This window comes from Mus pahari, chromosome 17, assembly GCF_900095145.1.
Source record: "Mus pahari chromosome 17, PAHARI_EIJ_v1.1, whole genome shotgun sequence".
Lineage (NCBI taxonomy): Eukaryota > Metazoa > Chordata > Mammalia > Rodentia > Muridae > Mus > Mus pahari.
This window is the reverse complement of record NC_034606.1, coordinates 21,002,891-21,030,097: the sequence shown is the minus strand read 5'-3', so window position 1 is coordinate 21,030,097 and position 27,207 is coordinate 21,002,891. Positions and strand designations below refer to the sequence as shown.

At 44.8% G+C, this 27,207-nt stretch overlaps 1 protein-coding gene across 1 annotated transcript; it reads left to right on the top strand.

Annotated features, from left to right (window-relative positions):
• Positions 1-12,279: 12,279 nt before the first annotated feature.
• On the top strand, positions 12,280-27,069 carry Dscc1 (DNA replication and sister chromatid cohesion 1). The gene is made up of 9 exons (XM_021217081.1): positions 12,280-12,546; positions 14,258-14,426; positions 15,640-15,774; positions 16,370-16,460; positions 19,077-19,215; positions 20,081-20,133; positions 20,846-21,000; positions 22,912-23,060; positions 26,901-27,069. The coding sequence occupies exons 1-9, from the start codon at positions 12,347-12,349 to the stop codon at positions 27,007-27,009; spliced, it is 1,200 nt and encodes a 399-aa protein (XP_021072740.1). The 5' UTR covers positions 12,280-12,346; the 3' UTR covers positions 27,010-27,069.
• The last annotated feature ends 138 nt before the right edge of the window (positions 27,070-27,207 follow it).

Here is a 27,207-nt window from a genome sequence, read left to right as displayed (position 1 = left end):
GAACTCAGAAATCCGCCTGCCTCTGCCTCCCAAGTGCTGGGATTAAAGGTGTGCGCCACCACACCCGGCAATAAGGTTTTGAAGATACATTTTAATAACAAAATTGTGTACATTTGTGATTTAAAAAAAATCACCGCAATTTAAGGCTAAAAAATTTCAGGTTAGGGAAATGCCAACTTTTAATTTTATCTTTGGTTTTGGTTTTTTGGCACAGAATATCTCACATAGCCAAAGCTGGCCTTGAACTCTTGATTCTCCTGCCTCCACGTCCCAAAGGCTGTTGAGCCTAGATATTTTTTTCTTGAAAGCCTCCCCTATGTGTGTGTCTGGATATTTCTCTTGAAAGCCTCTTGTGTGTGTGTGTGTGTGTGTGTGTGTGTGTGTGTGTGTGTGTGTGTGTGTGTTGATACCTGGAGCTGATTTGCTGTTACATACAAAACTTTAGGCCTATGTGATACAGGGATCACATCATACTCTCACTCTTCTATCAGACATATGGGGGAAACTGCCTGCTAAGGACACATAGGCATCAATGGCTATGACTGTCCTGGAACAACTGGTCCTGAAGAAACTCTGTGTATAGCTGATGACAGAAGACAGGAGGGCATTGCTATGGCAGTTAATCCCACACCAAGATTTCAGAAGAGTTGAAAATCTTGACAGACTTCCACATGCAAGCCAGTTATCTTCTCAGAGGAAACTTTCTGTTCTCAGAGGGGAAGGTTACCTAGCGTCAGTCTCATTGGTGATTGAATTAATTAAATGAAATTCCACAAATCCTTACAGGTGGAAACGAGTGTAGAAGTGAAGGCACCTTTCCCAGCAATGCTGGCTCACTCTGCAAGTGCATGGCTCCTGCATGTTATGGCACACAGAGGGTAATATCAAAGTCTGGGTGTGGGTCTGCATTTCCAGGTGATCAAAGCGTGCCGTTTTGATGAAATACACAAATTACACCAAGAAGGCATGTTTAACGTATGCCCAAGCCTTATAGGAGTCAAGAGAGAGAAATACTCTGTAAAATTGCTGTGAGTGTTTCTAAGTGGATTCTCAGCCACAAACTGTATGTTTCCTTCTTCATTTAGGTTCCTGGCCACTCCCTAGTCAACCATATTTTGAGCAGTACTGGTACAATGAGCTCTTCCTAAAGGTTAGTCACAAAGTGAAGAGATGAACTTAATTACTAAAAAAAAGTGAAAGTATAGTGTCAGCCACAAAGCTTAATGATAGGGTAGGTGTTATCTGGGATCGGTACCACTCACCCAGACAGCAGCATTTGGAAGATGGAAGAAAGGTCAGTATTTGTGGTGGTTTGAATACTGTTGGCCCAGGAAGTAGAACTATTAGGAGGTGTGGCCTTGTTTGAGTAGGTGTGGCCTTGTTGGAGGGAGGGTGTCACCGTGAGGGTGAGTTTTGAGACCCTCCTACTAGCTGGCTGGACACAGTCTGCTCCTGTCTTCCTTTGAATGAAGATGTAGAATTCTTAGCTCCTCCAGCCCCATGTCTGCCTGGATGCTGCTATGTTTCCTGCCATGATGATAATGGACAGGACCTCTAAAACTGTAAACCAGCCCCAATTAAGAGTTGTCCCTAGCCGGGCCTGGTGGAGCAGGCCTTTAATCCCAGCACTCGGGAGGCAGAGGCAGGCGGATTTCTGAGTTCCAGGACAGCCTGGTCTACCAAGTGAGTTCCAGGACAGCCAGGGCTACACAGAAACCCTGTCTCGAAAAACCAAAAAAAAAAAAAAAAAAAAAAGAGTTAGACTGCTCTCAAACTTTGATGGATTCCTGATTCTTCAGCCATTATACTTGTTGTTGGTTTTGTGAATGGAAGGAGCCAATGGGTTTAGACTATCCTGTCCACCAAGTAGTGGTGGCACATGCCTTTAATCCCAGCACTTGGGAGGCAGAGGCAGGCGGATTTCTGAGTTCAAGACCAGCCTGGTCTACAGAGTGTGTTTCAGGACAGCCAGGGCTACACAGAGAAACCCTGTCTCCTGTCCAATGCAGAAGAGTAGGTATAGACCCTTGCAGGCCCTGTGCATGCTGCCTCAGTTTCTAGAAGTTCATATAATCTTCACTCCTATTGCTCTAGTGAGCCTAGTTCTCTTGGTATCCTCCATCCCCTTCGGCTCTAATACTCTTTCTGCCTTCTCTTCTTGAGGATTCCCAGAGCTCTGAAGGGAAGGATTTGAAGGAAACACATCCTATTTAGGGTTGTGTGTTATTCCTATCCAAATATTTTTGTGGCTTGGATTGTCAAGAGGGAATTAGTCTTTAACAAAATAATTGTGAGGTATCTCAGGAGTGTATCTCAGTCACAGAGCACTTGCCTAACATGGCTAAGAACTTGGGTTTTATCCCTGGCCCTGTCAAAAACAGACTAACAAAACAAGCTCCTACGTGAGACCTGAAAACTATGCTTGATAACAAACAAACAAATGACAAGAGATAAAAGCTAACTGAAACGACAGTGAGAAATAAGACACTCATGACTTCATAATTCACACTCACTTTAATATTGTAATGTGTTGCTTTTGTGTTTTTTGTTTTGTTTTGTTTTGTTTTGTTTTAAGAAAAGATTATAAAAGAAGCTGTTTTCTCCAGTTCAGCTTTCCTTACTGTGCCACATCATTTAACATATTGGTATGTGCTGCCATCTACTGATGACTTTTGCAATGACACTAAATACTGTGGAGAAATGGCTACTTCCCAGAGGTTACTGGGAATGTTTACAGTCTATTACATTTATCGGGGTGATACTGGCTTATAATGACCCAGTACTAGGTATGCTATAAATCACATTTCCCTAGGACAATAACTCTCAAAGACTTGAATTATCTTAAATCTCAACTGTCTTTCTTAGGAGATAGGTTTTGAGAAACTTTAACATAATACAAAATGGTCAGGAATGTGATTATTATATATATTGACAAAGAACTGTACCTTGAACCGTTCCAGTCTTAATCAGCAAAGGTTTGCCATTTGGGATAAATGACTCTGTTTGCTATTTGCATATGGTGGCTGTAACATGCATCAAGATTACAGCTATGTTAAAGTGTGTGTGTGTGTGTGTGTGTGTGTGTGTGTGTGTGCCTAGCTGATGTGTCATTTAATTTATTTATTGGGATTTCTCTTTTACATTTATCTATTTACTTTGTGTGTATGTTTATGTGCATGTGTAAAAGTAACTTTTTTTTTTTTTAAAGAAAAGATTTACTTACTTATGACTACAATGTAGCTGTCTTCAGACACACCAGAAGAGGGCTTCAGATCCTATTACAGATGGTTGTGAGCTGACATGTGGTTGCTGGGGACTCTGGACCCCTCAAGGAGCAGTGAGGACTTTTAGCCGCTGAGCCATCTCACCAGCTCTAAAAGCAACTTTTATTTGCCTGATATAATTGTCATCTCAGAGGCTGACTGCTGAATAAGCCTACCCTTTCTAGTTCTTTCTGAACTCTGGCTGGCTGATTGTACTCAGTTCTTCTGGCTCAAACTCCTCTCCGAGCTGACTGATTCAATATTGTAGCCGCCAGTGGCCACAGGTTACTGGGTTCCTGAAAGGAAAATTGGGGTTGGATGGGAAAGGTGGCGAGAGAAATAACGAGCCAAGACACAGTTCTCTGATCAAGGCCCACAGTTTACTTTTTAAGTCTGAACTTTAAAAGGGGGGAAGCCCATCCCTCACCATGCCAGGCTCTCCTTGCTTTGTCTGGATTCTATCAGGAAGACAGGTTCAGCCTCTCAGCAGGCAGTGGCTTGAAGGAAAGGACTACAGCTTATACCAGCCTTTGCCTGCTTCTCTCTCTCTCTCTCTCTCTCTCTCTCTCTCTCTCTCTCTCTCTCTCTCTCTCTCTCTTTCTCAATATTTTATTTATTTATTTATTTATTTATTTATTTATTTATTTATTTGGACTTACATTTCCAGGGGGTTTTGAGAGTCCATTATGGTAGCAAGTGGTAGGTACAACTGAGGGAGAAGATGCTGAGCGCTCACATCTCGAACCTCAGCTAGGAAGCCGAGAAAGCAAACTAGAAACAGAGACAATCTTTCAAATTCTCAAAGCCCGTCTTCGCTTGGCACACTGTGGGAAGCCCATCTTCATTTGGTACACCGTGGGAAGGTGAAAGGCAGCCTGTTTTGGATGAGGGATGGTTGCTGCAGAGACCCAGTAGAAAACTCTATAAGGGACAGAACAGTGAGCCACATTCCCAGAGACAGGTTCCTGACACCACAGAGTCCCCAACTCCATAATTCTGTGACTATCAGTGATGCAGACAAAGCCCCAAGCTCCTGGCACTCTGGCTAGACTCCACCCCCACAGTTACCTGACAATAGCCAGGTATGCTCCTCCCCACAGTTACCCTGCAACTGTAAGATAGCCCAGCCCACTATAAAAGGGGCTGCTTGGCCCCTCCTCTCTCTCTTAAACTCTTACCTTTCTTACTCTCATCTCTAGCTTTCCTTTTCCCACTCCTTTCCCCTTTCTCTCCATGTGGCCATGGCCCACCCCTCTCTTTTACCTTCCCTCCTTCTTTCTACAATAAAACTCTAAAACCATGGACTGTCTTTGTTCATCAAGGCCCTCTGTGCTTGAACGATTGGATAGGCTCTCCCCTAAAGAGCCTTATCTAATGTCCTTCTGGAAGGCCTTCCTACACTCCAGCCATGGACTGGACCAAGGACTCTCATGGGAACCACCAGTGCCCCCTCTGCCTCTGCCCTCTTCTCCCTTTGGCCTTGGGGCTGACTGAGCTGCCGCTGGGGGGGGGGGGAAGGCATTTTGTCCTCAGCTCTTCCACGATATACAGCGGCGTCTGGGATGTCCAAGACTGAGAACCTGTTATTTCTGGCCTCTGCAAGGCCCAGAGACCTCAGACTGCCCCCCAGACTGGGTCCATGGCTACTCACAGCCACACACCCACTTGGGGCTGAGTGGAGAGTTCGAGGCAGTTCTCCATGTCTGCCTGCCCACAACACAGGAACTCTTGAGGGGCGGGTGGGTGCGGGTTCTCTCCCACCCCCTTTATTCCCCCAGTATATTTCCTCTAATAAAGTGGTACTCTCCAATCAGCATCAGCCAACTGTGGGTGACATTTCATCTAAACCATGGAGGCCTTGGTGAGAGCCTAGAAAGTATGGTGTTTGAAATGAGAATACCACCCTGCATAATATATTTGAATACTTGGTCCTGACTTAGCGAAACTTTTTGGGAAAGACTAGGAGGTGTGGCCTTGGTGGAGGAGTTGTGCCACCAGGGGTGAGGCTTGAGGTTTCAAAAGTCCAGATCATTCCCAGTTTCCATCCTCCCTCCCTCCCTTCCTCCGTCCCTCTCCCTCCTCTATTTGATGGTCATTAACTCAAGACATGAACCCTCAGCTATTGCTCCAGGGCCATGCCTACCTGCCTGCCATGAGCTCACCCTCTGAAACTGTAAGCAAGCCCCCATAAACTTTTCTATAAACTTGGCCATGTTGTCTCTTCACAACAATTGGATTATAGCCAAGTCAGAAGTGAGGAAGAGGTCAGAACCAGGCATGATGGGCCAATCTGTGACCTGTGACTCCCACCATCCTCCCTGCTGTCTCCAACTTTTGCTGACCCACTTCTTCTTACCCCACATCTTTTCCGTGTTGTCGTTGTTGGTGGTGGTTGGCTCAGGCTTTGCACAGGGAGCTGCTATGCACTCATGATGATGATCAGATCAAAGCCAGGAGATAGCATTGCGTGGTTCATCCTCCGGTCCTTACAGCCTTTCCACTCCATCTCCTGGAACTCTCTGTGTTTTGGAGGGAGTGGTACAGATGTTTCCTTTATGGCTGAGCAGCAACAGTCATTATTCTCAGTACTTGACCTTGGCTTTCCTTTTTAAGATGACAGTGAACAAGAGTGCCTTATGGTTTGCATTGCTAGGATGAGACACCATGACCAAGGCAAAGGACAACACTTAATTGGGGCGGCATTCAGGCACACATGCTGTGGGGGGAGCTGAGAATTCTACATTTTTATCTGAAGGCCGCTAGGGGAAGACTGGCTTCCAGGCAGCTAGGACAAGGGTCTTAAAGGCCATACCTCCTAATAGTGCCATTCCCTGGGCCAAGCATAGGCAAACCACTACAAAGAATGAAGTGGATTCATCTGTGAAACATGAAGCAATACCACCATCTAGTGATAAAAGTCGGGATAGTTTTACAAGCAAAATTTTATTTGACAAGCAAAATTCCTAATGGTGTTGGGCAGAAGATAAGGTTAAGCTATCATATTCCCTACAAATGAATTAATCTTTTGTTTTGTTTTTGTTTTGTTCGTTTTTTTTTTTTTCGAGACAGGGTTTCTCTGTATAGCCCTGGTTGTCCCGGAACTCACTTTGTAGACCAGGCTGGCCTCGAACTCAGAAATCCACCTGCCTCTGCCTCTCGTGTGCTGGGATTAAAGGCATGTGCCACCACGCCTGGCAATTTTAGGAATTCTTATAGGATCATCATTAAGACTTAAGAAGTCATCTATTTGTCTATATAGCATCACTACAAGGCAGTGCATCTTTGTAGCTCTGCAGAGATCTGCTCAAAAGGGCTGGGCTAATACCTAGTGATGTATACATTTAATAACAACAGGAAAAGCATATTAATAGCAGGAATCTTTCCTAAAATGAATTCTCTTGGGCCTCTCCTATAGAGCAAATCTGTCGCATATTATAATCCGAAGCAGACCATCTCAGGAAGATCGCCTGCTAGTTATTAGCTTGTTCCGTGATGGCTCCTGACATCTATTAGCATATATTGGTTACAGATAATAATGGGTTTCACCATGACGTTTTCATACAGGTTGATTATATTTAACCCTCCACATTTCCCTCTGTGGTGGTTTGAATGGGAAATGTTCTCCACCGTCTTGGGCATTCCAACAGCTAATGGCACTGCTTGGGGGAGGTTTGGGAGGTGCCACCTTGCTGGAGGAACTTTGTCACTGGAGGAGAGCTTTGGGAGTAAGAAGCCTCGCTTAATGTACTGTTTGATCGCTCTGCTTTAAGACATGATCACTTAGCTTCCTGGTCCAGGTGCCTCACCTCAGTGTATTTCCTCCCATCAGAGAATATTAGCCCTCTGGAATCCTCAGCCCAAATCAACTCGTCTGTAAGCTGCTGTAGTTGGCTGGTGTTATCACGGCAACAGATAAGTGATGGATTCCCTCTCTCTCGCCCGCCCCTTATCCACTCTCACTGACCGCCCCCCACAACTACCTAACTATCCTCTCTTCTGTTTCATGCTCCTCCCACTCCTGTGACCCAGTGAGTTTCACTAGGGTTTGTAGAGAGAATCTCTTATGTCTGCATGGATGTGGTACCTGTCAATAATAAATCTGATGGCTATGGCTAAGGCAGTAAGTAGGAGGAGGGAAATTCAGGAGGAGAGAGAATTCTGGGATAGAGCCATGCAGCACATCTACCTGGGAAGATGTGAGAAGATGGACGCATGGTACCTGAGCATAAGTAACCTGCCATATGGCAGAATGTCGTTTAAAATGAATGGGCTATTTCAAGTTATAATCTGGTCAGAGAAGAGCCTAGTTATATGGCCAAAATATTTATAAATATATTTTGAGTCTCATTTCTAGGAGCATGGGGCTAGGAGGAAGAACCAGACCATAACTTTTACAAGGGTTGCTGTGGGACTGTGATAGGCAACCTATTTTGGTTGACCCAATAGAGAAATCTACAAGGGATGAAAAGGCGAGCCACGTTCCCAGAATCAGGTGCATGTCCATAATTCTGTGACTATCAGTCATGCAGACAATGTCCCAAGCTTCTGGCATTCTGGCTAGACTCCACCCCAACAGTTACCTGACTATAGTCAGGTATGTTCCCCCCCCCCCCCATAGTTACCTGGCAACAGCAAGATAGCCCAGCCCAATATAAGAGAGGCTGCTTGGCCCCTCCTCACTCTCTTAAGCTCTCACCTTTCCTACACTCTAGCCCTCCTTTTCTCTCTCTCTCTCTCCCCCTCTTTCCACGTGGCCATGGGTGGCTTCTCTCTCTTTCTACCTTCTCTTTTTCTCTCTGTCTTTCTACAATAAAGCTCTAAACCATAGACTGTCTCTGCTCATCAAGGCTTGAACGATGGGATGGGCTTTCTCCTAATGAGTTACGTCTAACCTGCCAGAAGGCCATCCTGTGCTCCAGCCATGGACCTGACCAAGGATTCTAGCCTGTGTGGGAACCACCCAGCACCCCCTCTCTCCCTGCCCTCTCCTCCCTTCATCCCTGGGGCCCCTATTCTGTTCTCAGCTCCTCAGTCGTATCCAGCATAGGATGAGAACCTGGTACCTGGGGCTGCCCCTTGTCCACCACCCGCCATATGGGGTCAGTGGCTTAACACAGCCAGATGCCCACCAGGGGCCATATGGAAAGTATGCGCAGTCCTCCTACGTCCGCCTGCCCAGAGCACTGGAACTCTGGTGGGACGTGGGATCTCTCCCACTCCCCTCTTCCCCCCCCATACCCACGGCCCCGCAGGTTGCTTACTAGAGTGTGGGTAAGAGCTTCCTTACATGAACATGAGCGATTTGCCAGTGGCTACATCCCTAAAGAAAATGTCTTTCCTTTTCCCTAAACAACCATTAGCTACCTATAAATCCTCAGAGAGAGGAAGGGTCCCCTCCCTCTTGTAGCAAGATGTTGGTAAGCCCAATCCTTTGTAGGTACTCCAGGAAACCCCAGTTGCTATGAGTTCAAGAGCACTGTGCCCATGTCATGCCCAGGAGGCAGCATTCCACAACACTTTGCCTTATCCTCTGGCTCTGACATCCTTTCCACCTCCTTCTTGCAAGATGTTCCTTCCCTGAGCCTTGAGAGGGATAATGCAGGCATCACAGTTATGGGCAAACACTCAGGAGTCACTATTCTGAGCACTCTGACCAGTTCTGAATCTGTATAATTGCCTCTGGTCACAGCAAAAAAGCTGACCAATCTACAACAATAGACATGGTTATTTAAAAGGCAATTTGATAGGCACACCATGCCCACTTAATACAACAACAGCAGTAGCTTCCTCATAAAAGCTTAGGACTTCCCAAACCAGGGGCTTAAAAAAAAACAAAACAAAAAACAGAACAAACAAACAAACAAAAGATCTTATCAGGTTTACAGTACCAAATGTATTCTCTCATGTTGAACAAGCCTCAATTCCAACCAGAGGGAGGGTGCTCACTCATAACCAACTTGCCGGGTTAGAGAGATGGCTCAGGAGTTAAGAGCACTGACTGATCTTCCAGAGGTCCTGAGTTCAATTCCCAGCTACCACATGGTGGCTCACAACCATCTGTAATAAGATCCAATGCCGCTGGGCGTGGTGGTGCACGCCTTTAATCCCAGCACTCTGGTGGCAGAGGCAGGTAGGTTTCTGAGTTCGAGGCCAGCCTGGTCTACAGAGTGAGTTTCAGGACAGCCAGGGCTACACAGAGAAACCCTGTCTCAAAAAAACAAAACAAAACAAACAAACAAACAAACAAACAAAAAGATCTGATGCCCTTTTCTGTTGTGTCTGAAGACAGTGTACTCACATAAATAAGTACATAAATTTTTCAAAAAAAAAAAAAAAAACTTGCCACTGTAATACCAGTGCACACCTTTTGTCTAGTTGATCAGTTAGTGTGGCACCCAGGGTCCAACCTTAATGACAATTCTCTTCCTCTAGCAGCCTGCACAAACAATCATTCAATTTTAACGGAAGAGTCCAAGTCCATCTCGCAGGGAGCGAAAGAACTTATATGATGGCTATCTTAGTCACGGTTTGTATTCCTGTACAAAAACATCATGACCAAGAAGCAAGTTGGAGAGGAAAGGGTTTATTCANATTCCACTTCCACATTGCTGTTCATCACCAAAAGAAGTCAGGACTGGAACTCAAGCAGGTCAGGAATCAGGAGATGATGGAGGGATGTTACTTTCTGGCTTGCTTCCCCTGGCTTGCTCAGCTTGCTTTCTTATAGAAACCAAGACTACAGGCCCAGGGATGGCACCACCCACAGTGGGCCCTCCCCTCCTTGGTCACTAATTGAGAAAATGCCTTACAGCTGGATCTCATAGAGGCATTTCCTCAAGGGAGACTCCTTTCTCTGTGATAACTCCAGCCTGTGTCAAGTTGACACACAAAACCAGCCAGTACAATGGCTAATTTGGGTTGTCAACTTGATGGAATTCTGAAACGTGCTGCAAACAAACCTCTGGGCATGTCAGTGAGGGGTTCCCTAGACTAGGTCAACTGAGGTCCATTCTAAATGTGGGCAGTACTATCTCATGGGCTGGGCTCCTGCCGTGAATAGAGAGAGCAGGTTAAGCACAAGCATCCCTTTCTCTCCCTTTCCTGACTTCCGGTGCAACCTGACCAGCCACTGCTGGCTCCTGCCACCATGCCTTCTCCTAAGGAGATACACTCTATCCCCTTTGAATTTCAAGCCAAAATAAACCCTTCCTTGAGATGTTTTTGTCCGGGTATTTTTTGTTGCAGCAAGAAGAAACTCAATTTGGTCTCATTAATTAGTAATGAGAAATAAGAATAAAACCATAGCTGCCACTTAGTAAGCACTTCGGGCTTTCCCCACTTCAGAACAAGAGATTGAAGCTAGGGAAAAACAGGTAAATTGCTGGATGCCACAAAACTCTGAAGACACTAAGGGTATCACTGTTCTCGGTCTATGTGGTGGTTTGAATAGGAATGCCCCCCCCAACCCACCCCAGACTCATGTGTTTGGATGCTTGGTCCATAGAGAGCTGCACAATTAGGAGGTGTGGCCTACTTGGAGGAAGTGTTTCGCTGTGGGGGTGGGCTTTGAGGTCTCATAGGCTCAAGCTACATCCAGTGTGACAGTCTTCTGCTGCCTGTGGCTCTTCCAGTCTCCCTGCACACTGCCACACTCCCTGCCATGATGATAATGGACTGGACCTCTGAAACTTTGAACTGTTCCCGATGAAGCGTTTTCCCTTATAAGAGTTGCCTTGGTCGTGGTGTCACTTCATAGCAATGAAACTCCAACTAAGACACTATCCTACAGTATCCTTAATTTTTAAAATTTTATTATTGTGCGTGTGGGTGCACTTTTGTCATGGCACATGTGTGGCGGTCAGAGGGCAACTTTCAGAGTTGGGTCTCTTCCACTGTATCTTCTGGGGACTGAAGCCAGCTTATCAGCTTCCATGGCAAGCACTTTTAACTTTGAGCTATCTCAGTGATAACCACTAATAAATTTGTGGCACTTTCATATTCAGGATATTGTTCCATCATTTTTCTTATTCGATCCGATTTTTGTTGTTTTGTGTGTGTGTGTGTGAGTGTGTGTGTGTGTGTGTGAGAGAGAGAGAGAGAGAGTCTATTTAGCCTTGACTGGCTTGAGGCTCACTATGTAGACAAGAATGGCCTCGAACTCAGATCTGCCAGCCTCTGCCTCCTGAGTGCTGGAACTAAATTACCCTTTGGCGATTCAGATGTTTTTGCTTGTTGTTTCTGTTTTTCGAGACAATGTTACTCTGTGTAGCCTTGGCTGTCCTGGAACTTGCTCTATAATCCAGGCTGGTCTGGAACTCAGAGATCCTCTCTTTACCTCTTGAGTGCTGGGATTAAAGGTATGGTGCCAGCACTACCTGGCTCATGTCGCGTTTTAACCTGATGGACTGGGGTCGCCTTGGCCTCCCTTTTATTTATTCATTTGTTTGTTTTATAGGAAGTAGTGGGGAAAACCCTCTCTGAAAACGATTATTCCTCTTATTGTTTCAACTTCTATGGGTGGCCAGTCTACAGGGGTCTGCCGGAGCTCGCACATCAGTTTCAGGTGCATGGATGTGAGTCTATGAATGAGTTTTCATCTTAAAACAGTTTCACGTCACTGTAAACTCTGGTCGCTTCTTCATGACAGGATCACCAGGCTCCTGCCTTACTGGGTTGTGGTAACGGCTTAATGAAATTCTGCACACACATAAGTCATCGCGGGACCCAACTCAGCCGGTGAGGAAAAGGAGCTTTGGCGGGAAAGAAGGGGGTGGGCACAAGGTGGCGGAAGGGGTGGGTGTAAGAGCCGTGCTTGGCCCCGTGGGCACCCAGAATTGCTAACACGACTTTCCAGGAGTCCTCAAGGGGGAAACCGTGCTTCTCCTCTGCAATCTGGGAACTGCACGCTGTCAGTGGACTGCCAGACTGCCGAGGGACTCGTGGAGTCCAGAGGCTTTCCGACTTTCTCGGGACACGCCCCGCCCCGCCCCGCCCCGCCCCGGAAGTCGGCTCCGGCGGATTTGGCGCGCTTTTGAAGTCCCCGGGAGTCCCGGTCGAGGACACACCCCTCTCCGTGCTGTGAGATGTCCCCGCCGAGCGCATCCCGGAGGACCCGCGAGGAAGTGGACGCGACGCTGCAGGTCGCCAAGCTGAACGCCGCCGAGCTGCTACCCACGGTGCACTGCTTGAGCTTCGGCTCCGGGACCGGCGGCGCGGCCACCGGCGACTTCTGCCTGCTGGAGCTGGAACCAGCACTGTGCCAGCAGCTGGAGGCCGGGGACAGGTGAGCCGGGATGGTGGGGACCGGGCGCGCCGATTTCCCGGCCGCCTACCTGCCGCGTGTAGCCCGGGGAACGCCGAAGGAGGAACTGGTCCAGAGAGTTGCTTTGATTGGGCCGGTACAGGCCGGTGGGCGGGTCCTCAGCTAGCTGTCATCTGTCAGGAGGATTCAACCTAGGCTAGACCATCCTGTTAGCAGGACTCCCCCGAATTTAGAGCCAGGGTCAGCGGGAAAGTGTCAAGAAGGAAGCTCCAGGGAGTTTTGGAGGGCTCAGTACCGATGCCAAGTACTCTACAGAACACTCGATCTATCTCAGAATGTAGCGGCAGTGCCTATAGATTGAGTTCCTGACTTGCACTTGGGTTTCTTCTCCTTGAATCGCAGGTGGGACAAACGAGGCAGAAAGTTTAAAAGCCTAATCCAGACTGCTGCATGTAGCCCGGGGTTGGTTGGGGTTCCCTTACTGAAGATCTGGAACTGTTTTTTAATTCCGGGTCAACTACAGAGTTGCTGCCAAGACCTTGGATTTTAAAACCTAAGGCCTCTGGCTGGACTAGTCTGGGCTTAGTGGTAGAGTATTTACATTGTAGGCTTCTAGCCATAAGTTGAGTCCCCAGTCCTGAAGCCCTATAGGGGCTGCCTGAAGAGATGAGTCATAGTTAATACTTGGGCGGTGATGGTTCACACATTTAATCCCAGCATTTAGGAGACAGAGGCAGGCCAGTCTCTTGAGTTTGAGGCAGCCTGGTCTGCAGAGGGAGTTCCAGGTCAGCCAACGCTACAGAGAGAAACTCCTATCTCGAAAAACAAAACGAGTACTTTCAGCTTTTCCAGAGTCAAGCACCTTATGAGTTACCGTCTTCGACTCTCACATAGTGTTCTAGTTCACTGGCCACATATTGGTCACAAAGTATCCTTAAGAGACTTGCAGAAAAACTTCACTGACCTGTTTCCATCCCAGGTGTGACGGGTATTTTCTTTGTTCAGTTAATTTGTAGTAATTAGTTAACTTAGTTGGCAAAACTAAGATCTTAAAACATGCCTCTTAACTTCCTCCCCAAGATAGAGTCTCTACCCAGCAGGCAGTAAACTCACTCTGTAGCCTAGAATATCTTTAAACTTCTAATCTGCAGTGTATTTGGGCTTATGGTTCCAAAGAGACGGGAGTTCATTATGACAGGGATCATGTCTTTTATGGCAAGCACAAAGCTGAGAGGCTGAACAGCAAGTGGGCAAGGCTCTTACTCTCAGAGCTCCCCATCAGTGACATACTTTCTCCAGCAAGGCTACACCTCCTAACCCCTCTTCAAATAGTGGTGCAGACTGGGGACCAAGTGTTCAGATGCCTGAGTCTGTGTTTGGGGCGGGGGTTCTCCTTCACAGCACCACACTCCACACTCCCAAGGTTTAATTTTAAATCTAGAAGCCAGAGGATTTGGGAGTTATTTTTTATTTTTATTTTTTNTTTTATTTTTTTTTAAGATTTATCTGTTTATTATATGAAAGTACATTGTAGCTGTCTTCAGACACCCCAGAAGAGGACATCAGATCTCTTACCGGGTGGTTGTGAGCCACCATGTGGTTGTTGGGATTTGAACTCGGGACCTTTGGAAGAGCAGTCAGTGCTCTTAACTGCTGAGCCATCTCAGCTTTGGAAGTTATTTAAAGTGAGCTATCCATAAGCCATGTCTTTCCCCCCTCCATTTACCTGTAGTTTTGTGATTCGAGGAGATAAGGATGAACAGGCTGTGTTGTGCAGTAAAGACAAAACCTACGACTTGAAGATAGCAGACACATCCAATATGCTGCTTTTCATCCCTGGATGCAAAACTCCAGACCAGCTAAAGGGGGAGGAAACACCAACTAACATCGTTCACACAGAGGTACCGCTTTGTCCTATACCTGAGTCTGAGCGTGGCCGTTTGTGTTCCAAGCTTGCCTTTGGTTAAAAACTTTTGATATAAGATATGTGTTGTCACAGGGAATATATACTGTCTTTACTAGGGTTTGAAATTCCTCAGTATTCTTTTAGTTTTTGAATTTGTGAATTCTCTTTATATTTCCACTTTTTTTTTCCTCCCTCAGACACGTCTGGTCTTTCTCTTAATGTAATGAGTTTATTAGGTAACTCATTCTTTTTTTTAAAAAAAAAAAACTCTTTAATTTATTTTGTAAAAATTATATTTGTGTTTTTGTATGTGGTGTGGGGTGTATCATGCCTGCATGCATGTCTATGAACAATGTGTATGCAGTGCCCTTGGAGGCCAAAAGAGGACGTCAGATCCCCTGGGAACTGGAGTTACAGATAGTTGTTGTTGTTGTTGTTGTGTTGTGTGTGTGTGTGTGTGTATGCACGCGTGTGTGAAACAGGGCTTGTGACACATGTAGCCCAGGTTAGTCTTAAACTTGCTATATAGCTGAGGATGACCCTGAACTTCAGATCTTCCTGTTACCAACTCCCACATGCTGGGATCTCAGGCATTATGCCCCCCCCTCCCCCATATCTGGTTTATACGGTAGTGCTCAGGGTTGACCCAGGGCTATGTTGCATGCTGGACAAGTACTTCACCACTGAGCTCCCTTTCCATCCTGTTGTGTTTTTCACTGTAGCCCAGGCTGATCTTGAACTCCCTTTCTGAGGGCTAGGACTAGGCAAATCCTCCACTGTGGTTGGCTATCTTTGTTTACTTGTTTTGTCTTTTTTAGACAAGGTCTCATTAGATACCCCAGGCTGGCCTGGAAATCATAGAGAGCCACCTCCTAGAGAGCCACTTCCCTTTATCTCCTGAGTGCTGGGACTAGAAACACGTGCTGCCACGCCAAGCCCTGTTTTTTCTTTTTGGAGGTTTTATTTATTTTTATTTTATGCGTATGGATGTTTGGCCTCCGCATATTCTATGTACCACCGTGCATGCCCGTGCTTGGCAATTCTCTTACTGACTTTATATGTTCAGTTGTTCCCATCTGGTTGGTGGGATTGTCATGGATGTCTGGAAAGGGTCCACGGCTGCCTTTTGTGTGTTCTTGAGCAAGGAGTGCTCTGTGGAAATGTTTTATCTTTGGGAAGGCCACTGAAGGCTGCATTGTGATTTCTAGATCTTTGGCTTCTCTAATAATTATTGGGAATTAAGAAGATGCAGACCTAAGTTAAAAAAGCTAAAGAGACTTTTAATGGAAAATACCTATGAAGGCCCTGACAGTCAGAAAGAAGAGGATGCAAGCCGCTCAAAAGTAAGAATTTGTATTTCCTGGTTTTATTTGAAATCTTAAAATGTAATTCATTTTTGAAAAATTTAAAATTTGGCAGGGAGATGGGGAAGGGGGAGGTTAAGAATCTCGCTCTGTAGACTTGGCTGGCCTGGAACTTGTAGCCATCCCCCTGCCTCTCTGCTTCTTCATGTGCGAGGACTGTAGGTGTGTGCCACCATACCTTGTTATCCTGGGTGGCAGTCTCACTTCTTTAAAACGTGTGTGATAAAAGTTTCAAACAGGAAGCAGTCTGGCTAGATAGAAAGCAGCATACTGTCAAGGCTGCTGCCATGTAAACGGGCTGGACTTCATGTGACCTCCGAAGGGAGGCGGGAGCCCGGCCGGCCGCTACAGCCCGCTGTAATCCCGGTCTCACAACATTGCCTTGTTGGATTAGAACAGAGGCGGAGAGAGAAACGGAGCAGGGCGGGGCTGAGTTGGGACTTGGATGGGAAGCCACTCGGTTCTACTGTGTGCTTCAGGCTCCTTTTTATTTATTCTCCAAAACTCAACAAGAAGATTAAGGAAGCTGTCGTTCCCAAGTCATGAGGATGCGTCTCTGTTTTGTTTGTTTCAGTATACAACTGAAGATTTGCTTAATCACATTCAGGCAAGTGAAGAGGAGACGATGGCTCAGTTACAAGCCCTAAATGCCTGCGAGGTTGGAGGTAGTATGACTAAGTACCGTTCATAAGAGCGGAACTGTAGCATGTGCAAGAGAGAGGCGTTGGGCCCCTTCCCCAGGGTGCATGCTTGTTTAAGTTCCTTTTGTCTTCAAAGGTAATGATATTACGAGCAGAGCAGATGAGTACTTGCTGAGTGTGGGTGAGGCCTTGTGTTTGAATCCCAACACACACACACACACACACACACACACACACACACACACACACACACACACTGTCAATGTTTGGGATATGGAATCGGCTATAAGATGATCCTCACATGAGGTCAATCTGTCAGTCTGTGACCAGTGACATCTTAACCACTCACTACAGGCCTTTCTCTTTAAAGGACCTTGAAAATCAAGTACTCTGATCTTTTCATTTAAATGAGTTTTTAAGTAGGTAAGAAAATGAAGGCCTAGCCAGGGTCTGGGATTGTGCTGATTGAGGGACAGTTATTGCTTCGGTGCCAAACCTTTGGACTCCTAGTTCAGAGTCAGTTCAACAACTTCATTCGATTTCTAAATAGCTTGGAATGTGAGCTGTGCTTCTTCATGTACTAATGCCAATGCATTGGCAAACATGCATTGTTTATCATTTAAAATGCACCTAAAAGAGGTTAATCCCAGCAGTTGATGGAGGAGTTTTGTGGTGCCTTTGAGGTTTTGATCGTCTTCTGCTCTGGAATATAGAGTTTTAGTCAGAATCTGGATCTATAATCATTTTTGAGTCCATGTTTATTTACATCTATGAGCCCACTTTGTCTGTCATCTGTCTGTCTGTTGGTTGGTTTGTTTGCTTGCCTCTCCATCTGTCCGTCCATCCATCCATCCATTTATTTATATACTTATCTATCTTTGAGGCAGGGTCTCACTACATAGCCCCGGATAGCCTGGAATTTAAATAAATAGATCAAGCAAGTCTTGAACTCATAAATCTTCCTGCCTCTGCTTCCCAGGTACTGATGTTAAAATGCTGTGTGCCCACTCTTAGCTTGCCTAGAGAAACAACTTGATTCTTCAACCTGTTCGTTAGGAAGAGGGAAACTGGTGTGGTTTGGTGGATTACCGTTTGTTCAAAATCTTCCAAACAAGATTAGCTTTCATGTACCTAACTCCTTAAATGCGGTAAAACTTGTTAAATAAAGCACCCCTTTAAGAACTAACCCAAAGCATTTAGCCTTTGTGTGGTTGCTTGAAACCCATTTGCTCATCTGTTCTTAAGCATTTAAGATAAGGATTTTAATTAAGAATGCCTCCTGGTAATTACCATGGCATATGGAGGTCCATTCCACTCAAAGTTAAAAGTGAGGTAGGCAAACCAAATAATGTATTTCAATGATGTCTTCTTTCAAATTCATTTTCATAGCAACAGATAAAGTTTTAGTAGGGAAATGCATAGATGACACCTGGCTTTATTTTCTGGCTTTATTTCACACAATTTGTTTCATAGGGGTTCTTTCAGTTTCCCAGAATAGGAATAGAAAATTTCAGTGAAAAATGATAGCTATAAACTTGAGGGTATATTTGCAAGTGGTGGCTGCACTATCAATTTTGAAATGTTACATTCTTGTAGGCTGTTGCTCTGTAGCTCTGGATGCCTAGAACTTGAACTTGGTAGGTAGCTAGCTGGCATTCACGTTTGAGATTCTTCTGCCTTAGCTTCCATAGTTCTGGGATCACAGATCCACACAACCACATCCAACTGCAATTCAGATTTCTTCTGAAATGGGGACAGGTGTCTTTTTTCAAATTGAATTTATGGTTAGCATACAAAGAGACAGATTCCACTGTGTCATTGTCATGCGTATGTATCATTGTGGCTTGTTCTCAGCCATTCTTCCTCTGCCTCTTCTATCACCTCCCCTGGAGACAGGTTACCTTTTGGCTTAATGGCATATATATTCCCTTAACTTCTTTTCCTTCTCCATTCCCATTAGATTTCTTCCTTACAGGATTATAATTCTCCTTATAATTCTGCTTTTATATTCTGCATACAAATGTATATCTACACATGCATGCTTTTACACACACACACACACACACACACACACACACACACACACAAATTAAATCTGGATATAACTCTGTTTCTGCTTTTACACCCAACATATAATATGTATCTATTCACATACATACAATATAAATCTAGATTCTATATATTGGAGAAAACATACTTGTATTTCTTGTCTAGTTCATTTCTCTTAACATACTGTGTTTTCCACTTTGATCCATTTTCCATCAGATGTCCTCACTTCCTTCTTTACGGCTGAAGAAGATTCCACTGTGTATATATGTAGTTTCCTTAGGAACGGGGAAAGCCATCTTGACTGCTGATAGTTATTTTTCTTGTCCACACCTTGACAGAACTGTCACTTCTGCGGTGAACTGCACTTCTTTGTGCTGTGAGAACTAGTTGTTTTCACATAGCTGTGGTCAGAGAGTTGTGATCAACAGCATCACACCACACAGATTACCTCAGGCTGTCCCTCTCGGAGAGTCTCTTCCAGGGGACTCTAGGTTGTATCTCGTTGACAATTAACAGTATCCACTGCAATGCCTTATGGGTATTAAGTGAGTATCTAATAACTTCACTTACAATGTTCCTTGGAATTTGTAGGTTACTGGAGGATTCTTGAGTTTGATTATGAGATCAAACTTCTGAACCATGTAACTCAGCTGGTGGACTCTGAATCCTGGTCTTTGAATAGAGTCCCCTTGACTGTGTGCCTGCAGGAACTTGGACCTCTGGAGCCAGAGTGAGTATTTTCATTATTTGTTTCTGCAGATTTCTTTAAGACAGTGAACATTTTTTTTCATACTAGAAGTAAACTGAGGACATAGCATTTACATTCTGATATTACAGGAAATTTTATTTTATTTTTATTTATTTATCTTTTTATTTTTGTTTTTTGAGACAGGGTTTCTCTGTGTAGCCCTGGCTGTTCTGGAACTCACTTGGTAGACCAGGCTGGCCTCGAACTCAGAAATTTGCCCGCCTCTGCCTCCCAAGTGCTGGGATTAACAGGAAATTTTAAAAATGTTTATTTTTATTTTGTGTGTATGAGACTTTTTGCCTGCATGTATGCATGTGCACTGTGTACATACGGGTTGCCTGCACAGGTCAAAAGAGGGCATCAGATCTCCTGGAATTGGAGTTAACTGAGGGTTCTGAGCCCCCAGGTGGGTGCTGGGAATGGAACCTGGCTCTTCTGTAAAAACAGCAACTGCTCTTAACCTCTGAGCTGCTCTGTAGCCCTAGGGGGAAAAATTAAAAATATACAACTAGAAAGGATTTGAGACTTTTGGTCACTGAGGTGAATACATCTGCACCATCATTTCTACTTTTTGTTTTGGTCACTCAAAAAAAAAATTGATGGTTGTAATTTGAGCTTTGGTATAACAACAAATATATGACTACATAATTCATGCTAATTTTGGTAGAACAGGCCTTGGCATGTAGCAGTTCCCAGAATATTTAAGTAAGTTCTGAAGTCTTATTTGTCATCAAAGGAATTTAAAATTTCAAATCCTTAATTGATATCTTAAGTTTTTAGTGTGACAACAAGGTTTAAAATATCTATAAAATGTTCATAGGTTCTCTTGTGTGCTTTAAATTTTCAGGGAAATGATTGAACACTGTCTTAAATGCTATGGAAAGAGATACGTGGACAAAGGTGAGTGGAGAGTGTCCTGGCGGGTGTTCTAACCTGTGTGATGGACAGGTATGATGGTGGTAATAAGAACCGTGGGGCTGTGCGAGGTGAGCACAGATCATGGTTCCTTCCAAGGCCTTTTGTTGAGTTAAAGGAAATGCTGGTATTGCAATGGATGTTAAGTGTCTTAGTTCAGGTTTTACTGCTATGAACAGACACCATGACCAAGGCAGCTCCTATAAGGAGAACATTTAATTGGATCTGGCTTACAGGTTCAGAGGTTCAGTCCATCATGATCAAGGTGGGAGCATGGCAGTATCCAGGCAGGCATGGTGCAGGCAGAGCTGAGAGTTCTACGTATTCATCTGAAGGCTGCTAGCAGAATACTTGCTTCCAGGGAGCTAGGATGAGGGACTTAAAGCCCACACCTACAGTGTCACACCTACTCCAACAGGACCACACCTTCTAATAGTGCCATTTCCTGTGCTGAGCATATACAAACCGTCACAAGAAGCCAATATAGTGGCAGTGAGGTGGCTGAGCCAGGCCTGGTGACTTGAGCTTTAGCCCTGCTACAAGGCGAGAACAGACTCCTGAACGTTGTCATCTGACCTCCTCCTTCATTCGGGAACACACGCAAGCCTACACGTGTACATGCAGGTACACACAAACAGTAACCAAACAAATGCCATTTAACAGAAGAAGATGTCTGACTCTGATCCCATTGCCTTAGATGAAGTCTATTTTGAATTGGACGCTGACAAAATATGCAGAGTGACCGCGGAGATGCTGCTGCAGAATGCCGTGAAGTTTAACCTTGCAGAGTTTCAGGAAGTGTGGCAGCAGAGTGTTCCCGAGGGAATGACAACTCGGCTTGATCAGCTCAAGGTAAGGCCGTTAGGGGCCATGCCTGGGATTCTCCAGGGGGTGTCTGACGAGGGGAGGTGATTCTTGTCCTGGAGCTCAATACCAGAATCTCAGCTATTTTATTTTCCTAGATACCCAGTAGGTGTACAGTCTTCATTTACTCCCACCACAGAGTCCTCTAACCTCCCCAGTACTTACAGAGATATACTTTATATAGAATAGTATCATTTACATTTTTTTTTTTGGAGAAAAGTTGGAGTTTATTAGACATACACATTCTCCCTCTTCCTTCCTTCCTTCCTTCCTTCCTTCCTTCCTTCCTTCCTTCCTTCCTTCCTTTCCTCCTCCCTCCCTTCTCCCCCCTCCCTCCCTCCCTCCTTCCTTTCTTCCTTCTTTCATTCTTTGTTTCTTTCTTTGGCAGAACTTTGTATGTTCCAGGCTAGCCTTGAACTCTCTATGTAACCAGAGACAGCCTTAACATCTGATCTCCCTAGCTCCACCTCGCATGCACTGGATCTACTGCATGTGAAACTACTGATTTTAAGCAGTGCCGGGAATTAGATGGAGGGCTTTGTGAATGTTACGTAAGCAGTCTGTCCCAAGTTAGGGTTTATGACAGAAAGGTATGCAAACAGACTTAAGCACAGGTGGAAAGGGAAGGAGGGAAAGGGAAATATGGGAGAGTGGGGCTGAAGAAAAGGATAGTTGCTGGGCTGCCACTGTAGCATAGTTGGTAGAGTATTTACCCAGTACCCACAGAGCCCTGAGGTCAATCCCAGCAACTCATAAAAAATTAAGCATGATGATGTATGCTCGTAACTCAGCATGTAGGGTAGAGGCCAGAGGATCAGAAGTTCCAAATCACCCTTGGCTACACAGTGAGTGCATGTCAGCCTGAACTAGAGAAGACCCTGTTTCAAAAACAAGGAAACAAACCCCAAAGAATGTTAGCAAAGAAACAGATAATAGGGAGGAGGTATGAAATGGCATAGTAGGTAAAAATGCTTGCTATTAAACCTGACAACCTGAGTTTAATCTTTAGGAATCACATGATGAACTCTCTTAATTTGTCCTCTGATTTCTATATGTGTGCTGCTGTGTGTGCATGTTCCTTCTCTCTCTCTCTCTCTCTCTCTCTCTCTCTCTCTCTCTCTCACACACACACACACACACACACACACACTAAAAAATAAATGCAAAAAACAAATGAACAAAATAGAAGTAGATGTTGGGTGATGGTGATGGGTAGGGAAATCTTGAGGCTTTAGCATCTACTGCCACTCCTGACCACTTAGACATCGGGTTTGAGCACCAGAATCTCAGTTACCTAGGTTCCCTGCCTCTCCAAGGCAGTGGGGATGGGGCCAGTGTCTGCTGTCATTTGGATGTGAGGGTCTGGGCCTCAGAAGAGGTGTCTGAGTAAAAGATGCAAATGTTACAGCCATGAGCAAGGGCACCAGAGGCTGTGGGGTAGGATGAGGTGACCCAGGACAGGCGGAGACTCAGGCAAGGGGATGGGATGAGGTCTGGGGAAACTACACATTAAGTAAAACACAAAAGAAGATGGTGATGTCAGAGGTGGAGGGAGAAGAAAAGAGGAAAGAGAGATGGACGTTAGCAAGTAGATGGGACCGGAAAGGTGACTCCAAGAAGCCAAGGAAAGGGCTTGCTGCATTTGACAATGACTGACCGCTGGTGACATTTAGCACTAAAGCTATCTTGGCAAGCAGATGGCAAAGAAATCGAAGCTTAAAGGAACTCTTTTTATGAAACATACTGCCTGTAAGCTTCTGAATAGACTTTCTGTAAAGTTTCACATAGGTGCTATTTAAAACTCCTTGGGTTAAATGTAATGGCAAAAGAAATAGTTCATTATGAGATCATTACTTTAATAGCCTTTTTTCTTTTTCTCAAACTTCTTGTCTCTGGTAGGGTTTAGCACTGGTGGACAGAAACTCAAGACCAGAAATCATATTTTTGCTCAAAGTAGATGATTTGCCCGAGGGAACACAGGAACGTTTTAATAGTCTGTTCTCTCTAAGAGAAAAGTGGACGGAGGAAGACATTGCTCCATATATCCAGTAAGTAATTCGTTCAGAATGGGTTATGACAGTTATTCTTTAAAATAACTGTCATAGGGTTTTAGATTTCCGACCTTAGCATGGCATTGTTGCGTGTTCCCTGAGCATACAGTGTCCCTGGAAACTTTCTTACGTGGCCTCCTCTATCATTGTCTGATGCTCCATTCTGAAGGTAGAGTGTGTTATCTTTTCTGCTTGAACATTCCTTCCGCAATCATCTCTCTCGCTCCCCTTCCTGCAAAATCATCATTCCTTGGGGGAGAGAAGTTATCCTCGTGTCTCAAGGGTAAATGCCATTAGTGATTGCCAGCTCCTGCCTTGCCTGCTACCTCAGCCATTACTTTTGTCATTTTTGGTTAGATTTATTTATCTATGTAACCTGGGAGTGTGTGCCTGCACATTCATGTGTATGTGTGTGAATGAATGCAGATGCATGTGTGGAGGTCAGAGGACAACCTTGGACAATACTGACAAGGGGCAAGATCTTCCCTTTCTACTTTATTTGAGACAGGTTCTCCTCTTGTTTTATTTTTGTTTTGTTTTGTTTGTTTGTTTTGTTTGGTTTGGTTGATTGGTTTTTGGCTGCCTATGCCAAGCTTGCTGGCCCAAGTGATTTTTGGAGATTTCTCCTGTCTCCATCCTCTGTCTCCATCAGGGCGTGCTGGGATACAGTTTCAGGCTATTGCATCCAGCTTTATGTGGTTTCTAGAGATTAGCGCTCAGGTCCTCACATTTGCACAGCAAGCGTCTCACCTACTGAGCTATGTCCTCCTTAGCCTTGTTTTGGCTTTTTGAAGCTCAGTCCCAGGTAGCTCGGGCTAGTCTTCAGCTTGCTATGTAGCTGAGGATGACCTTGAGTCCCTGATCCTCCTTTCCCTGCTGAGGCTGCAGGAATGAGCTACCATGCCCACCACTGTTGTGGCATACCTTGCAGGCAATCTCTCTTCTCTCTACACTTTTTTTTTTCTGGGTTCTCTCTAGCTCCTGCTCTGTACTAGTTCTTCCTCACTTCTCTCTCCCTCTCAATGAAGCCCATCTTTCTGCTGATTCTATGATCTACCATCAGTAGCCGACGTTTCTGGAGAAAAATCTCCCAGGGAGCAACAGAATTCTATAGACAAACCTGGTCTGTCACTATATCTCATGAAACCTTTCTACCCTTATACCTTCATCAAGTCTTTTCAGATACCACTTACATCCCATCTTGTCTTCACTTCCAGATTATGATCTCATTCCTTGAGGAAATGGAAGCAATTAACAGGAACCACCCCCTTCCATTGCCAAGCCTTCAACCCCCTCATGTCTGCACTTTTTCCTTTCGGTCCCCCCTGTACAGTATATAAGTTGTTCCTCCTCTTTTTGTCTTCGGGTGTGTTTGTATTTATCTGTGTGACTGAGTTTGGGTACACGTGTGAGGGTGAGGATGTTCATGCATATGGAGGCCAGGAGAATCAGATGTCTTCCTCCATCACTCTGCCTGTTTCTCTGAGGCAGAGCCCTTTCACAAACCTGGGACTTGTCATGGCTAGCTTGAAGCTAGCAAGTGTCATGGGGTTTGTGATCCCTGGAAAAGACCATAGACTCAATCTAATTATAATTATAAGATTTATTGATTAGCTGCTCGGAGGACAAACAATTTCAGAGCTAACTTTGAGATTGCCCTGTAGGAGGGGACTGGGCAAGGACTTTAAGAGGGGAAAAACACACACACACACACACACACACACACACACACGAAGATCTTCAATATCTATACAAGCAAGTAAAAACATGCTTTGTTCTGTTCTGCTCTGTTCTGCCAAGTTAAGTGACTAAGGCAACTCAAAACAATCTCTGCTACACAGAGAAACCCTGTCTCGAAAAACCGAACACCCCCCCCCAAAAAAAAAAACAAACCCAAAAAACAAAAAACAAACAAACAAAATCCCCAATCTTGGAGTATGTGCGTTAGCAAGTTACAGAAGAAAAAGTAGTCATATTACAAGTAGGTAGTCATGGCTGTATGTTTTTGGGCGGGAGTCACAGAGTCAGGGTTACTGGGAATTTATCTGCTAGGGACTGGAGTCAGAGACAGACAGTTGGTGTATACCAAGATAGTGTATCATGGAGCTTCCTTAGCTATAACACAAGCTCTATCCTGTCTAAGTTAGGGCTAGGGCTAGGGCTAGGGCTAGGGCTAGGGTTAAGGTTAGGGTTAGGGCTAGAACTAGGGTTAGGGCTAGGGCTAGGGTTAGGGTTAGAGTTAGGTTTAGGGTTTCTGTATCTACTTCTCTTGGAGGTGAGATGTTTGGGGGAACAATCGGGTTGATACCATTTGCTCTTGGATCTAAATTCCAGTCCTCATGATTGCAGAGCAAGTGCTCCTAACCACTGAGCCATCTGTCCAGTTTCTTTGTCCTTCCTCATGAGCCCAGTCCTCCTTTCACACTAGATTCATCTCTTCTGGCCTTGCCTAAGACTTAGCCAAGTTATCTCTTCTCCCATCCTGGGTTACCCCACGACACATAGTCTGTAGTGTCACCCAGACTGCAGTGCAGCCCCATGGGTTTTTTTCTCCCTATTGTAAGGAAATTTCCGATTGAACTAGGCATGTTCTCCACTACTGAGCTTTGTCTTCAACCCTACTTATTTATTTGTGGGAGAGGGACAAGAGTGTGCCATGGCTCATATGTAAAATCAGATGACAACTTTTAATAGTCAGTTCTTTCTTCTTACAATGTTCAATCCCAGGGATTGAACTCAGGACTCAGGCTTCCAGGTGAATAAATGCCTGCATCTGCTGAGTCATCTCACCCTCAACCTTCCTTTTAAATCTCTCTCTCTCTCTCTCTCTCTCTCTCTCTCTCTCTCTCTCTCTCTCTCTCTTCCTTCCTTTCCTCTTTCTTTCTTCCTTCCCTCCCTCTTCCTTTCTTTCCCTCTCCCTTTCTACCTTGAGACAGGTTCTTACTAGGTTGCTTGGGTAGGCCTGGAACTCACTCATATTTCAGGTAGGACCTCAATTCCTTCTGCTTCAGACTCCCAACAGGCTAAGATTACAGACTTACAAACCCGTGCCACAAGGCCCAGCTACATTCTTTATTCCAGCTTAGAGGTTGATGCTTTCCATGACCTACCAATTGTTAAACCAAAAGTAACGACATAATGAGTCCTCCACATTCTCACTGCCCGGCCTCCATAGTCAGCTCATTGCCTTCATTGTTTAAAGCTCAGACCGTATTATGCTTTGACTGTTTTTAAAACACTACCGCTAGCTTTGCTTTTACACTTAAATCACAAGCCCTTGTGTGTGTATGTCATGGCCCTGTTTGCTCTGTCTCTCCGTGTCATCTGCTCCCTCCTCAATATGCTTTAAGCAGTCTTCTTTTTGAGGTACATAAAAAGTCCAAGAAAGTAGACAATCTAGACTGGCTCACACTTGGCAAGCATAGGATACAGGTTAGAAGGGCAGGCAGTCTAGACAGGCTCACACTTGGCAAGCGTAGGATACAGGCTCTTTAACTGCAGGCTCCTCCATATCACATTGCTTCTATTTGTAATGTAAAGATTACATGATATAATGACAATAATATATGGGACTTTAACGTCATGCATGCGTGATGGCCAAATTTGACTTCATTTACTACCTGATTTTGTTTCCTCGTATCTAATACAGGTTAAATAACCCATTACACCTATTCTTATAAAGGTTAAATGAAATGACACATGTATCTGCCTACTCCAGTTGCCACTGCTCTCACATATTAGAAAGATGGCTTTAGCACGTAGTAATAAAGTGAGCTGCATTGTATCATATTACGTTCCTGAAGATGTTCATGGCGTTCATTTATTTTTATTCCACAGAGATTTGTGTGGAGAGAAGCAAACTATAGGTGCGTTGCTTACTAAATATGCTCGGTCTTCAGTGCAAAATGGCATCAAAGTTTATAATTCAAGGAGACTTATTTCTTAAAAGAACGATATACTGAATTGCTTTATAAAGTTGCTGGATACAATAAAAAATTCTTTTGCATATTTTTATCCCTGACCTCTTTAAGAATTAAATTTTCCTTATGATTATTGTAAATGTTCATGACATGTGTGTACAAGGTTACATATGCCACAGGAGGTATGTACACATCAAAGGACTTCCTTGCAGAGCCGTTTTTCA

Bases quoted from the DNA above. Each gene is read 5' to 3' on its own strand.
- Dscc1 (XM_021217081.1), top strand. From the start codon at position 12,347: ATGTCCCCGCCGAGCGCATCCCGGAGGACCCGCGAGGAAGTGGACGCG. The intron at 19,216-20,080 runs GTGAGTATTTTC...TTAAATTTTCAG, and splicing joins CTTGGACCTCTGGAGCCAGA to GGAAATGATTGAACACTGTC. The intron at 21,001-22,911 runs GTAAGGCCGTTA...TGTCTCTGGTAG, and splicing joins CTCGGCTTGATCAGCTCAAG to GGTTTAGCACTGGTGGACAG.